Source organism: Heptranchias perlo, chromosome 13 (genome assembly GCF_035084215.1).
Source record: "Heptranchias perlo isolate sHepPer1 chromosome 13, sHepPer1.hap1, whole genome shotgun sequence".
Lineage (NCBI taxonomy): Eukaryota > Metazoa > Chordata > Chondrichthyes > Hexanchiformes > Hexanchidae > Heptranchias > Heptranchias perlo.
The window spans coordinates 18,236,963-18,253,364 of NC_090337.1; the positions used below are offsets into that span (position 1 = coordinate 18,236,963).

At 45.3% G+C, this 16,402-nt stretch overlaps 1 protein-coding gene across 1 annotated transcript; it reads left to right on the plus strand.

Moving 5' to 3' along the window:
- The first annotated feature begins 2,816 nt into the window (after positions 1-2,816).
- Positions 2,817-14,283, plus strand: LOC137331021 (odorant receptor 131-2-like). Its single transcript, XM_067994609.1, has 2 exons — positions 2,817-2,958; positions 12,845-14,283. Exon 2 carries the CDS (start codon positions 12,998-13,000, stop codon positions 13,955-13,957), a length of 960 nt encoding a protein of 319 aa, XP_067850710.1. The 5' UTR covers positions 2,817-2,958; positions 12,845-12,997; the 3' UTR covers positions 13,958-14,283.
- Positions 14,284-16,402: the final 2,119 nt, after the last annotated feature.

Here is a 16,402-nt window from a genome sequence, read left to right on the forward strand (position 1 = left end):
GTCCAATTTACATCAAGTCTGATTTACACCATGTCCGATTTACACCATGACCGATTTACACCATGTCCGATTTACACCGTGCCTGATTTACACCATGTCCGATTTACACCGTGCCTGATTTACACTATGCCCGATTTACACCAAGAACGATTTACACCATGCCTGATTTACACCATGCCCGATTTACACCAAGTCCGATTTACACCATGCCTGATTTACACCGTGCCTGATTTACAACATGTCTGATTTACACCATGCCCGATTTACACCATGCCTGATTTACACCAAGTCCGATTTACACCATGCCTGATTTACGCAATGCCCGATTTACACCATGCCCAATTTACACCAAGTCCGATTTACACCATGCCTGATTTACACCAAGTCCGATTTACACCACGCCCGATTTACATCATGCCCGATTTACAACATGTCTGATTTACACCATGCCCGATTTAAACCATGCCTGATTTAAACCATGCCTGATTTACACCAAGTCCGATTTACACCATGCCTGATTTACACAATGCCTGATTTACACCATGCCCAATTTACACCAAGTTCGATTTACACCATGCCTGATTTACACCAAGTCCGATTTACACCACGCCCGGTTTACATCATGCCCGATTTACACCATGCCCGATTTGCACCATAGCCAATTTATACCATGCCCGATTTACACCGTGCCTGATTTACATCATTCCCGATTTACTCCCTGCCCAATTTACACCATGCCCAATTTACACCAACTCCGATTTACACCATGCCTGATTTACACCAAGTCCTATTTACACCATGCCCAATTTACACCATGCCTGATTTACTCTCCCACCCAATTTACACCATGCCCGATTTACTCCCTGCCCAATTTACACCATGCCCAATTTACACTATGCCCGATTTACTCCCTGCCCAATTTGCACCATGCCCGATTTACTCCCTGCCCAATTTACACCATGCCCGATTTACTCTCTGCCCAATTTACACCATGCCCAATTTACAATATGCCCGATTTACTCTCTGCCCAATTTACACCATGCCCAATTTACAATATGCCCGATTTACACCATGCCCGATTTACTCCCCTGCCCAATTTACACTATGCCCAATTTACTCCCTGCCTAATTTACACCATGCCCAATTTACACTATGCCCGATTTACTCCCTGCCCAATTTATACCATGCCCGATTTACTCCCTGCCCAATTTACACCATGCCCAATTTACACTATGCCCGATTTACTCCCTGCCCAATTTACACCATGCTCAATTTACACCATGCCCGATTTACTCCCTGCCCAATTTACAACATGCCCGATTTATACCATGGAAATTTACACCATGCCCAATTTACACCATGTCCGATTTATACCCCACCCGATTAACACCGTGCCTGATTTACACCATGTCTGATTTTCGCTTCCATTGGTTGTGTCAGACAGGAGGCTGATCTGCTGCCGCCCATTTTCCGCTCGGCAGTAAAAGTGAAAATTTACCCCACAAACTGACAGCCGGAGCAATGGTGGAATACGTGAAACAGATTGAGTAGACTTAGTACACAATACACCTGGGAAAAGAATAATGGCTTCTCATTGACCTATTTTTGGGATACAAACTTTCTGGGAATATGAATTCTTCCCCGTTATTGAAAAAACTATGGAAGATCCCAGATTTCTTCAATCGCCTCTACTTCTCTGTCACTATACAAGAATAACTGTTCTGTGGGAAAGCCAAAAAGAGTTATGGCTGGAACCATAATGAAGATAGTGTCAAAGTGATGTAACCAGACTCAGGCACATCATGAGAACCCCAAAACTCAACTTCTTTATTTTAGTCACCAAGCTTTGTTGTGGTGTCATTGTACTGATCAATTTGCCTTTTAAAACAATGGCTTCGATTTTAACTCTCCCCGACCTGGCAGAAACCAGGCAGGGGGTGCGGTGGAGGGGAGGGGGACAGTTAAACTGGAGCAGGGGACTTCCCACTCCTTTCCCACCCCGAACTGGCCAACTCCAATTTTAAACTGCAGGAGGCAAGGACACCCGCCCCAAGCCGCCGCGATCCTCTTTAAGTATGCAGGTCAGGCTCCGATGTGGTCCTCGTGGCCCGATCTGCCATTTTAACCTGAGGCCTGAGCAGGGGAGCAGTGGGAGCTTCACCATCAGACAAAGCAGCGTCACGACCAAAGGAGATCCCAGCAAGGTAAGTTTGAAAAAATGTTTTTAGTTTTCTTGTGGGTCAGGAAACTGCTTCAAACATTCCCCCTGCCATTAAATCTGCCTGAACACAAATTGCAAGACAAAAAATCGAGGCAAAATGGTAGTTTCACTTTTATGTGTGAACTAACTTTAATCAAAAGGAAAATGACTGTGTTATAAAGACTCTGAATTTATCATTCTTCTACCCATTAGGTGTGATCAAAGAATGTGTAGGGAAGTGGTAGTGCCAGGTAACCTTTGCTGTAGTTGGAAAAGTATTTGTATAACAGAATTGCAAAAATCTGCATTGCAGTCTCAAGCATGGTGATATAATTTTAGACACTGATATTGTAAGTATTTTGCATAATTAAACATATGTATGAATAGTTATGTAAAATTTAGAAAGAATGTTCATCATTTAGCTACAGTTTATTTGTCAGAGTTTAAATGAGTGGTTTTGGAGGTCATTGTATCAGAAGGAAGTTAAAGTCTGCGAATATAACTTTCAGAGCTCAGAGTGTACAACCCCTTGACTCTCCTGATTGGTTCCTCATTACTTTAGTAGTGAAACCAGCCCAAAATAACATTCAGCAGCTTGTGTTGCAACAATATTCACAGATTCTCCTTGGGCTAAAAGCATTTTCTAATCCTGTAAAATGCAATTTAAAAAAAAATTATTATCAGAGCATGCTTCAAGAAAGAACGTTAATATGAGCAATATTTGTTGAAGATCGTTTGGAAGATACCGGAAAAATAAGGTAAATTACATCATAGCTGGACTAAAAGAAGAGAACAGATTACATTTAGTAAGGCCTTAAGAGAGCGTGCAGAAGTGATTTACTCGGAAGGTACAGGAGATGAGGGACTTTAGTTAAGTGGAGAGACTGGAGAAGCTGGGGTTGTTCTCCTCAGAGCAGAGAAGGTTGAGAGGAGATTTGATAGAGGTGTTCAAAATCATGAATGGTTTTGACAGAGTAAATAAGGAGTAACTTTCCAGTGGCAGAAGGGTCGGTACCCAGAGGACACAGATTTAAGGAGATTGGCAAAAGAACCAGAGGCAACACAAGGAACATTTTTTTTATGCAGCAAGTAGTTGTGATCTGCGAATGCACTGCCTGAAAGGGTGGTGGAAAAAGATTTGATAGTAACTTCCAAGAAGAAATTGGATAAATACTTGAAGGGAAAAAATTTGCAGGGCTTTGGGGAAAGCGCAGGGGTGTGGGGCTAATTGGATACCAAAGAACCGGCACAAGCACGATGGGCCGAATGGCCTCCTTCTGTGCTGTATCATTCTATGATTCTATGATTCTAAGATGAGTAGTGTAATTGTCAGATCTCGGTTATTGATGGTTATATATTAAAACAGTTAATACAGGAACTAATAAAAAGGGGAACATAGGTCTTATTATTTGGAAAGTACTAGTGGGAAGATGAGATATGAAAATAACGCTGAATTGAGCTATTTTATTATTTTTTACAAGTCCTGTCTACCTAAACTGTTAACTACCTGGAAAGCTATTTTTGCTTCACAATAACCTCTGCCTCTAACAGCAGTAGATGCCATAGTAGATTTTCAACTTCCTGCCTGGACGTGGAACTGGGGTTGTGAATTGTCTGCCTGTTATAGAAATCGCACGATTTTCATTTCCATTTCCAGAGTACAGGGTAGAAAAATGTTACGTTATGATTAAATTGTGGAGATCAATATGCAAAATACAGACAGTTATATATAACTGTACAAGAATGCACAGGTGGTCAACTGGTCCAGTGCTATGCCACAGAATATATTTGACCCGCTGTTTGAGTTCCTGATCTCAATTGCACTGCTGGGGAGAAAACAAGCAGAGGCCATTGCCCTGCCACAGGCGGAAGGAAACAAATGAGGAAACCAGTCACCACCAGGTTGTTTTGGAATTCATCTCGATGCTCACGGACAATGCACTCCAACTTTGGCAAGCAAACTGGAAGCTGCAGCTGATTTATACTGACACCTATAGAGTCTGATTTTAGTTCCGTGGTTTGAAGATAGATGACACTATGGCATCATGACACCTGTACGATATGAGGGATGAGGGGCTTTAGTTAAGTGGATAGACTGGACAAGCTGGGGTTGTTCTCCTTGGAACAGAGACGGTTGCAAGGAGATTTGATAGAGGTATTCAAAATCATGAAGGGTCCAGACAGAGTAGATAGAGAGAAACTGTTCCCATTGACGGAAGGGTCAAGAACCAGAGGACATAGATTTAAGGTGATTAGCAAAAGAACCAAAGGTGACATGAGGAAAAAATTTTTTACACAGCAAGTGGTTTGGATCTGGAATGCACTGCCCGAGGGGGTGGTGGAGGCAGATTCAATCATGGCCTTCAGAAGGGAACTGGGTAAGTACTTGAAAGGAAAATATTTGCAGGGCTACAGGGAAAGAGCAGGGAGCGGTACTAGCTGGATAGCTCTTGCATAGAGCCAGTGCGGACTCGATGGGCCAAATGGCCTCCTTCCGTGCTGTAACCAGATGAGGAGAAATTTCTTCACTCAGAGGGTGGTGAACCTGTGGAATTCTCTACCACAGAAGGCAGTAGAGGCCAAGTCATTAAATATATTCAAAAAGGAGATAGATATATTTCTTAATGCTAAAGGGATCAAGGGACATGGGGAAAAAGTGGGAACAGGGTATTGAGTTAGACAATCAGCCATGATCATTTTGAATGGCGGAGCAGGCCCGAAGGGCCAAATGGCCTATTCTTACTCCTATTTTCTCTGATTCTATGATTCTATATTGTGTCATGATGCATGACACAAACAGCTTTGTTAATTTTGGAGCCTTTAAAAATATCTTTACCATTACCCTGGGAAGGACAACCAATTGGGGAAAGACTTTAGATATCATTTCAATTTTTTTTTCTATCTGTTCAACTTTGCCCTTTCGTCGAAAACCTCATTTAACTATGGTCTGTGACCGACAGTTCAGATCTCGAACCACCATGTGCTGGGAGACCATGTTGATTGCTGATTGGATATCCTGACTGTTTCAATCCGATATTGGCTCTGTTTGCACACCATCTTTAGCATCACGGCAAAGCAGGGACTGCTTTGCTGCAACACTAAAAATGGTGTGTGAATGCACCTTAAGAGTAGTACTGCTGGTTGCATGGAAAGGAAGGGGGAAAGGGAACATCGAAATAATAATGGGTAAATGCCACACATAACCAGCTAATTGTGTAGGCAAGGGTACGGTAGCATAGTGGTTATGTTACGGGGCTAGTAATCCAGAGGCCTGGACTAAAATCCAGAGTCATGAGTTCAAATCCCGCCACGGCAGCTGGCGAATTTAAATTTAATTAATTAATTAAATTCAATTAATTAAATAAAATCTGGAATTAAAATACTAGTATCAGTAATGATGGCCATGAAACTACCGGATTGTCGTAAAAAAAACCATCTGGTTCACTAATGTCCTTTAGGGAAGGAAGCCTGCCGCCCTGACCCGGTCTGGCCTATATGTGACTCCAGACCCACAGCAATGTGGTTGATTCTCAATTGCCCTCTGAAATGGCCCAGCAAGCCACTCAGTTGTAAAATCTCGCTACGAAAAGTCATAATAAGAATAAAACCGGACGGACCACGAGGCACCGGACACGACAACGGCAAAACACCAAGCCCAGTCGACCCTGCAAGGTGCTCCTTACTAACATCTGGGGACTTGTGCCAAAATTGGGAGAGCTGTCCCACAGACCAGTCAAGCAACAGCCTGAAATAGCCATACTCACAGAATCATATCTTTCAGCCAACGTCCCAGACTCTTCCATCACCATCCCTGGGTATGTCCTGTCCCACCGGCAGGACAGACCCACCAGAGGTGGCGGTACAGTGATGTACAGTCAGGAGGGAGTGGCCCTGGGAGTCCTCAACATTGACTCTGGACCCCATGAAATCTCATGGCATCAGGTCAAACATGGGCAAGGAAACCTCCTGCTGATTACCACCTACCGTCCTCCCTCAGCTAATGAATCAGTCCTCCTCCATGTTGAACACCACTTGGAGGAAGCACTGAGGGTAGCAAGGGCACAGGATGTACTCTGGGTGGGGGACTTCAATGTCCATCACCAAGAGTGGCTCGGTAGCACCACTACTGACCGAGCTGGCCGAGTCCTGAAGGACAGAGCTGCCAGACTGGGCCTGCGGCAGGTGGTGAGCGAACCAACACGAGGGAAAAACTTACTTGACCTCGTCCTCACCAATCTACCTGTCGCAAATGCATCTGTCCATGACAGTATTGGTAGGAGTGACCACCGCACAGTCCTCGTGGAGATGAAATCCCGTCTTCGCACTGAGGACACCATCCAACGTGTTGTGTGGCACTACCACCGTGCTAAATGGGATAGATTCAGAACAGATCTAGCAGCTCAAAACTGGGCATCCATGAGGCGCTGTGGGCCATCAGCAGCAGCAGAATTGTATTCCAGCACAATCTGTAACCTCATGGCCTGGCATATTCCTCACTCTACCATTACCAACAAGCCAGGGGATCAACCCTGGTTCAATGAGGAGTGTAGAAGAGCATGCCAGGAGCAGCACCAGGCGTACCGAAAAATGAGGTGCCAAACTGGTGAAGCTACAACTCAGGACTACATGCATGCTAAACAGCGGAAGCAACATGCTATAGACAGAGCTAAGCGATTCCACAACCAACGGATCAGATCAAAGCTCTGCAGTCCTGCCACATCCAGTCGTGAATGGTGGTGGACAATTAAACAACTAGTGGGAGGAGGAGGCTCTGCAAACATCTCAACGATGGCCGAGTCCAGCACGTGAGTGCAAAAGACAAGGCTGAAGCGTTTGCAACCATCTTCAGCCAGAAGTGCCGAGTGGATAATCCATCTCAGCCTCCTCCTGATATCCCCACCATCACGGAAGCCAGTCTTCGGCCAATTCGATTCACTCCACGTGATATCAAGAAACGGCTGAGTGCACTGGATACAGCAAAGGTTATGGGCCCCGACAACATCCCAGCTGTAGTGCTGAAGACTTGTGCTCCAGAACTAGCTGCGCCTCCAGCCAAGCTGTTCCAGTACAGCTACAACACTGGCATCCACCCGACAATGTGGAAAATTGCCCAGGTATGTCCTGTCCACAAAAAGCAGGACAAATCCAATCCGGCCAATTACCGCCCCATCAGTCTACTCTCAATCATCAGCAAAGTGATGGAAGGTGTCGTCGACAGTGCTATCAAGCGGCACTTACTCACCAATAACCTGCTCACCAAGGCTCAGTTTGGGTTCCACCAGGACCACTCGGCTCCAGACCTCATTACAGCCTTGGTCCAAACATGGACAAAAGAGCTGAATTCCAGAGGTGAGGTGAGAGTGACTGCCCTTGACATCAAGGCAGCATTTGACCGAGTGTGGCACCAAGGAGCCCTAGTAAAATTGAAGTCAATGGGAATCAGGGGGAAAACTCTCCAGTGGCTGGAGTCATACCTAGCACAAAGGAAGATGGTAGTGGTTGTTGGAGGCCAATCATCTCAGCCCCAGGGCATTGGTGCAGGAGTTCCTCAGGGCAGTGTCCTAGGCCCAACCATCTTCAGCTGCTTCATCAATGACCTTCCCTTCATCATAAGGTCAGAAATGGGGATGTTCGCGGATGACTGCACAGTGTTCAGTTCCATTCGCAACCCCTCAGATAATGAAGCAGTCCGAGCCTGCATGCAGCAAGACCTGGACAACATCCAGGCTTGGGCTGATAAGTGGCAAGTAACATTCGCGCCAGATAAGTGCCAGGCAATGACCATCTCCAACAAGAGAGAGTCTAACCACCTCCCCGTGACATTCAACGGCATTACCATTGCCGAATCCCCCACCATCAACATCCTGGGGGTCACCATTGACCAGAAACTTAACTGGACCAGCCATATAAATACTGTGGCTACGAGAGCAGGTCAGAGGCTGGGTATTCTGCGGCGAGTGACTCACCTCCTGACTCCCCAAAGCCTTTCCACCATCTACAAGGCACAAGTCAGGAGTGTGATGGAATACTCTCCACTTGCCTGGATGAGTGCAGCTCCAACAACACTCAAGAAGCTCGACACCATCCAAGATAAAGCAGCCCGCTTGATTGGCACCCCATCCACCACCCTAAACATTCACTCCCTTCACCACCGGCGCACTGTAGCTGCAGTGTGCACCATCCACAGGATGCACTGCAGCAACTCGCCAAGGCTTCTTCGACAGCACCTCCCAAACCCGCGACCTCTACCACCTAGAAGGACAAGGGCAGCAGGCGCATGGGAACAACACCACCTGCACGTTCCCCTCCAAGTCACACACCATCCCGACTTGGAAATATATCACCGTTCCTTCATTGTCGCTGGGTCAAAATCCTGGAACTCCCTTCCTAACAGCACTGTGGGAGAACCGTCACCACACGGACTGCAGCGGTTCAAGAAGGCGGCTCACCACCACCTTCTCGAGGGCAATTAGGGATGGGCAATAAATGCCGGCCTTGCCAGCGACGCCCACATCCCGTGAACGAATAAAAAAAATAAAATGCTGCAGGTTATCAACACATGATAAACATTGGGAATTTCAATGTCTCAGGGATGAAGTGATTACTCAAGGGGAGGGGTAAATGTACCAACAATTTCATAGAGATAATCAGTTACAGATTCTTAACAAAACAGTACAGAAGCAGATGTTATATTAGATTATAATTGATTAGTAATTACTTGGGTTCCAGTGATCATTGCCTAGTTCAATTTAATATTGTATACTTTAAAGCCATCAGCTGGAGGGAATTCCAAGTTTTAATCGGCAGCCAGTTTTTAAAAAATTTCAATTCATGCACCATGATACTAAATATTGCAATAATAATGCTACTATCATATTAGGACCAGCTTTAACACTGTTCCACTGTTAGCCTTAACCCAGCTCTAATTATTATGCTGTTGTTTAGCACTAACTTCAACCCTATTCTAAAGCCTAATTAATGTTATCTAGGACAAACTTTAACCCGTCTCTGTTATTAAGGGCTAACGTTAACCCTTTAATAAACCAATGCTGGCTTTCATTTATGAACCCATATTTTTTCAAGTGCCAAGTAATTTTGTCCCAGATTAATGTCTCCAAAAGTTTCCCCACCACCGACGTTAGGCTGACTGGCCTGTAGTTGTCGGGTTTAACCCGCTCCCCTTTTTGAACAGGGGTGTAACATTTGCAATCCTCCAGTCCTCTGGCACCGCTCCCATATCTTTTTTTTTATTCGTTCATGGGATGTGGGCGTCGCTGGCAAGGCCAGCATTTATTGCCCATCCCTAATTGCCCTCGAGAAGTTGGTGGTGAGCCGCCTTCTTGAACCGCTGCAGTCCGTGTGGTGACGGTTCTCCCACAGTGCTGTTAGGAAGGGAGTTCCAGGATTTTGACCCAGCGACAATGAAGGAACGGCGATATATTTCCAAGTCGGGATGGTGTGTGACTTGGAGGGGAACGTGCAGGTGGTGTTGTTCCCATGTGCCTGCTGCTCTTGTCCTTCTAGGTGGTAGAGGTCGCGGGTTTGGGAGGTGCTGTCGAAGAAGCCTTGGCGAGTTGCTGCAGTGCATCCTGTGGATGGTATACACTGCAGCCACAGTGCGCCAGTGGTGAAGGGAGTGAATGTTTAGGGTGGTGGATGGGGTGCCAATCAAGCGGGCTGCTTTATCTTGAATGGTGTCGAGCTTCTTGTTGTTGGAGCTGCACTCATCCAGGCAAGTGGAGAGTATTCCATCACACTCCTGACTTGTGCCTTGTAGATGGTGGAAAGGCTTTGTGGAGTCAGGAGGTGAGTCACTCGCTGCAGAATACCCAGCCTCTGACCTGCTCTCGTAGCCACAGTATTTATATGGCTGGTCCAGTTAAGTTTCTGGTCAATGGTGACCCCCAGGATGTTGATGGTGGGGAATTCGGCGCTGGTAATGCCGTTGAATGTCAGGGGGAGGTGGTTAGACTCTCTCTTGTTGGGGATGGTCATTGCCTGGCACTTATCTGGCACGAATGTTACTTGCCACTTATGAGCCCAAGCCTGGATGTTGTCCAGGTCTTGCTGCATGCGGGCTCGGACTGCTTCATTATTTGAGGGGTTGCGAATGGAACTGAACACTGTGCAGTCATCAGCGAACATCCCCATTTCTGACCTTATGATGGAGGGAAGATCATTGATGAAGCAGCTGAAGATGGTTGCGCCTAGGACACTGCCCTGAGGAACTCCTGCAGCAATGTCCTGGGGCTGAGATGATTGGCCTCCAACAACCACTACCATCTTCCTTTGTGCTAGGTATGACTCCAGCCACTGGAGAGTTTTCCCCCTGATTCCCATTGACTTCAATTTTACTAGGGCACCTTGGTGCCACACTCAGTCAAATGCTGCCTTGATGTCATCTGAAGAGGATTGGAAGATTGTGGCCAGAGCCTTCGCAATTTCCACTTTTATTTCCCTCAGCAACCTAGAATGCATCCCATCTGGACCGAGTGACTTATCTCCTTCAAGTGCTGCCAAACTTCTAAATACCTCCTCTTTATCTATTTTTATCCAATACAATTTCTCTACTACCCCCTCCTTTACTGTGACATTGGCAGCATCCTCTTCTTTAGTGAAGACAGATGTAAAGTATTCATTTAATACCTCAGACATGCCCTCTAGAATAGCTTTGACCCTGCAGTAATGTTTGGACTAACTGTTCCGAAGCTCTAAATTTAGGACTAGCTTTAACCCTGATCAAATATTAGGACCAACTTTAATCCTACTCTACTTTAGGACTAGGAACATGGGAACAGGAATAGACCATTCAGCCCCTTAAGCCTGTTCCATCATTCAATTAGATCATGGCTGATTTGTACCTCAACTCCATTTACCCACCTTTGCTCTGTGTCCCTTGACACCCTTACCTAACAAAAGTCTATTGATCTCCAGTCTTGAAAATTTCAATTGACCCAGCATCCACTGTGCTTCCTAGTTTAGTATCATCTGCAAATTTAACTATTTTGCATTAAATTTCAAAATCCAAGTCATTGATGTAAATTAGAAACAGTAGTGATCCCAACACTGAGCCTAGAGGCTCCCCACTCAGTACGTCCCTCCGACCCTGACATTACCCCTTGACCAGTACCTATTGTTTTCTACCCTTCTGCCAATTTCTTATCCATTCCTATGTTTTGCTCTGAATCCCCACAGTTTTGAGCTTAATTAGTAATCTTCCGTATGGAACTTTATCAAATGCCTTTTGGAAGTCCAAATACACAATGTTGTAGGGTTCACCACAGTCAACTTGAGGTGTCACTTCCTCAAAGTAATCAAGAAGATTGGTCTAGCAGGATCTTCCTTATCTAAAGCAATGATGATTGCTGTTTATTTACATTAATGTTGTACAGATAATCCTCAAGTTTATATTAAGGTGTGACACTATTTTTAAGCAAAAAAAAGTTGACAGAATACTCACTTTATTTTCACATCTACTTTTTTGGTAAGTGAGAGACATTGAACAATGCTGTTCATTCATGTCAGCTAGGTTATACTTACACAGTCAGTGACACCATTGTTTCCTCCAAAGCATCACTGCCTATGTCCATGCATGTACGCACTGAATTGTGCGCGGGGGGAACTAAATGGTAGGGCTGTATACATGATCAGTTTACTCATTATAATTAATTTCTAGTGATTTAGGATGTCAAATTTCTGAACCATTACCTCCCCTCCCCTACCTAGATAACTAGTGTATTCAATGTCCCCTCCAAAGAAGCAGTGCTTTGCAGCACATTATTTTAGGAATTGTTGCTGACATAAAGCAGAAGTCCCAGCTCATTCCCTCATAAGTACTAATGTATGTGACATTCTTTAGATATTGGCTTGCTCATGGCCACTGGACAGCCACACCTGTTCAATACAATCAATAGCAAGGAAGCTGACTAAAGACAAACAGCTCATTGCTAATCCTTGCTGAGGTTGCTGGAGCTTATTGTAGCAACTAAGGGAAAGGATTTTCTCTGTTCTTTGGAAATCATATACCTGTTCTTTATAAACACATTCATGACTTTTCTATACCTGGAGCGGAGAATAATTTTTCCCTAATATTTTTTGGAGGATGTGATATTAATTCCTCTTCAGTAAGTGGTCAATAATATTTCAAAGCCTGAATGTCTCTTTAGCATATACAATTGAAAAGGACAATAGATGTCCTAATCCAATGAATGGATTTGCTTCAAGGCAAATTGGAATTGTGTTTATCCTCCTGTGTTTCATCTTGATTGTGTTGAGCTACTGTTTAATACACAGAGAAGGAAAAAGGGCTGGACATTTTGTCACCTCAAATGTTCAAGCTAGGAAAACTATTCTTATGCATGGTATGCAATTAAACTTTTTCATTGTCCCTGTTTTGATCACAATAGGACTAGGTGAAAGACCTAAATTAACAACATTGAATCTGGTCAATACTGCCATTTTCTCTGCGGCCCAGTGCCTTAGTCCTACGGTCTATGGCCTCTTCAGTAAAATGTGCTCAAACACCAGATCCTACAGTAGTTATATATCCCTTAAGACATGCTGCTATCATTTTCATTGTTTGTGTTGATATGTTTGATTTTCAAATGAGTTGATTATTTTCTATCTTATTTTTTACCTTTACAGTTTTGCAGTTACAGACAGATAACATCAATGCACAGTGAAGCGTATAAACTAAAATGACAAGATGCCCTTTAATAAGCGGAACAACATTTGATGGAGGAATAGCTTTGCACAATTTGTTCATTTCATTTACAAAGGAGAGCATTAAACAGAGCCATGAACAGCTCTAATGAGACTTCTGATTACATTTTTAATGTGGTGAAGACTTCCGTTTATCTGACTGATTTTATCATCATTGCTGCTTGCAGTCATGTAATAATAAGTACTGTACGGCAAGAGTTGGAATTAAAATGTGAGACCAGATACATCCTCCTGTGCCAGCATCTCATCTATGCTTCGATATATTTTGCCTTGGGCACCCTGACGAATGGTTTTCGACTCTTCAATATCAACTTGCCCAGGATTCTTTGCTGGATCCTGCTCGCAGTGCAAATAACATTCGCACAATGCATTATGCTAACTTTAACCCTCATGTCCTTGAACACTTGTCTGGCTGTCTGTTGGCCATTGCGATATGATTCACTTGTTGATTCGGCTAAAAAGAAGATAACTGCAATAATGTGGATATTAGCAATACAGAATCCATTGTGGTCAATAATATATCAAAGCCTGAATGTCTCTTTAACATATATAATTGAAAAGGACAATAGCTGTCCTAATCCTATGAATGGATTTGCTTCAAGGCAAATTGGAATTGTGTTTATCCTCCTGTGTTTCATCTTGATTGTGTTGAGCTACTGTTTAATATACAGAGAAGGAAAAAGGGCTGGACATTTTGTCACCTCAAATGTTCAAGCTAGGAAAACTATTCTTATGCATGGCATGCAATTAAGCTTTTTCATTGTCCCTGTTTTGATTACAATAGGACTAGGTAAAAGACCTAAATTAACAACGTTGAATCTGGTCAATACTGCCATTTTTTCTGCGGCCCAGTGCCTTAGTCCTATGGTCTATGGCCTCCGATGTAAAGAGCTTCGGAATAAATTAACTAAGACCAAATTCTGCTGCTGCACTTTTAAAAATGTGGAAAAAACTAGTGGAGTTATTCAGCTGAGTGAAAGCCTTGCTGCTGGCACTGTAACTGATACCCAGAACAGTCAAGTCTGCAATCCCTGACTATTGCATTGCTATTCTTATCAGTCTTGCATTACAGCATTTGGTAAAATATTGTTAGGAAATAAGGTAAATGTTTCAAACTGTAGAAAATATGCTGTATTTTTTTGAATGTACAAGTGATATATTAATGGCCTAGGTAAATATTATTTGCAATAATAAATTAAACTTCGGCTGCTGTTATACTGCGGATGCCTGCTGATAGCACCAGGGAGTCGACAGATCTGAATTTCAGGTATTGCCAGTTTTGCATTAAGCTCTGGTTAAGAAAAATTGAAGCTGTGCTCACTGGAATCCAGATGCTGGCTCTCTGCTTAATTAATAAAAAAAATGAGTTAAAAAAGTTCCCAAATGATCTTTTGGACCTTTCAGAAACTTTTAAAAAATTTGTGTCACACCAGTTGCAGTTACACCTGCCGAAATTAGATTGGGTTGACTTCAAAACAGAGGTAAAAAGAATCTTGTAGACATGACTGTCAAAAGCACATCTAATATTTTGGCAAAATATCATTAGACAGTAACATTGGAGCAGTTTTTTGTCTTGAAAAACCCAATGTAGGATCCCCTCAAGGTTGAAAAGAGCAGCATAGAAGATGAGGTAAATCTTTAAATAGTGATTAGGTAACACCAAGCTTTTGTTATAAAAGCCTTTGGTGACTAATGTCTATTAGCAATAGTTATAGGCAATGAGACAAAACTGATAGCACCCTCTAAAAGTCGAACTATGTGGTTAGGATTGTGGCACATCCCTTTCATCTCTCCAACCTGGATTCAAGTCCAGCCCAGGGTTATCTCTGATGGCAGCAACAAGTGAGTTAGGGGTCACCCTGAATCCAATTTCTAATGAATGTGAGTCCACAGTGCAAAATTATTCATTTAATTTGATGCTAACTTACATGACTTAATAACATAACTTTGTGGCACTATTACATGGGGGAGTTTTAACCCACCCACAATGGGCGGGACAGTGGCGGGGAGGTTAGGTTGAAATTTTAAAAATCTGAAACCTGACCCCAACCTGCCTCAAATGCACCTACTTCCGGTTTTACTGGAGGCTGATTGGGGGTTGGGTGACTAACCTGCTCTCAAGAGGCAGGTCAGTAATTGAAATATGTTAATGAGACTGCGGGCCTCAGATTTTGGTAGATTTTTATATTTAATGGTAGCGGGCCTGGTTTCCCAGCGCTTGGGAAACTCGGCAGTTGAAGGGAGGCGGGAACACCCGGTTCAAGCAGGTAAGTGCCTTTCCAGCACTGCTTGTGAGCCAGAAGGAGCAGGAGTGCTTCCCTCTGGTCCACCAAGCAAACCTGCCCCAATCAGCCTCCCTCTCCGCGATCCCTAGACCCCTCCCGTGATCCAAAGCCCCCACCCCTGACCCCAACGGTCAGCCCCCCCACCAATGATCTCTTCCCTCGCACTCTCACCCCCCGACCCACGAACCCTCCCCTCCCGTGATCTCCCCTCGTGATCTCTTCCCCTCGTGATCTCCCCGACCTGCGATCTCTCCGGACCTGCGATCTCTTCCCCACCACGCTCTCTCCCCCGACCCATGATCTCTTCCCCCGCGCTGCCTCCCCCTGACTCGCGATCTCGCCCCCCCGACCCATGATCTGTCCTCCCAACCCGCGATGTCTACATGACCGACGATCTCTTCCCGCGCGATATCGTCCCCCTGCGATTTACCCCTGACCCCCGATCTCCCCGACCAGCGATTTCCCCCAATCCGTGATCTCTCCCCCCGCGATCTCTTCCCCCCGATCTCTTCCCTACCCGTGATCTTCTCCCCCCGCAATCTCTCCCCAACCCGCTATCTCTTCCCCCCGCGATCTCTCCCTGACCCGGGATCTCTCCCCCCAACCCACAATCTCTCCCCTGCGATCTCTCCCCGACCTTCAATCTCTCTCCCCCGACCCGCAATCTCTCCCCCCAACCCACAATCTCTCCCCCCGGCAATCTCTCCCACTGTGATCTCTCCCCGACCTTCAATCTCTCTCCCCCGACCCGGGATCTCTCCCCCTGACCCGCGATCTCTTCCCTGAGCTGCAACCTCTCCCCTCACAATCTCTCCCCCTACCTGCGATCTCTCCCCCTGCAATCTCTCCCCCCAACCCACAATCTCTCCACCCGTGATCTCTTCCCCCCGCGATCTCTCCCCCTGACCCATGATCTCCCCCCGTAATCTCTCCTGCCACGATCTGTCCCCCGACCTTCAATCCCTCCCGCCCGACCCGCGATCTCTCCCCCCGACCCGCGATCTCTCCCCGACCCGCAATCTCTCCCCCGACCCACGATCTATCCCCCTGCAATCCCTCCCCCGATCCCGCGATCTCTCCCCCCGACCCACGATCTCTCCCCCCACGATCTCTCCCCGACCCGCGATCTCTCCCCCGACCCACGATCTATCCCCCTGCGATCCCTCCCCCGATCCCGCGATCTCTCCCCCCACAA

Coding starts and splice junctions, on each gene's coding strand:
- LOC137331021 (XM_067994609.1), top strand. CDS start 12,998: ATGAACAGCTCTAATGAGACTTCTGATTACATTTTTAATGTGGTGAAG.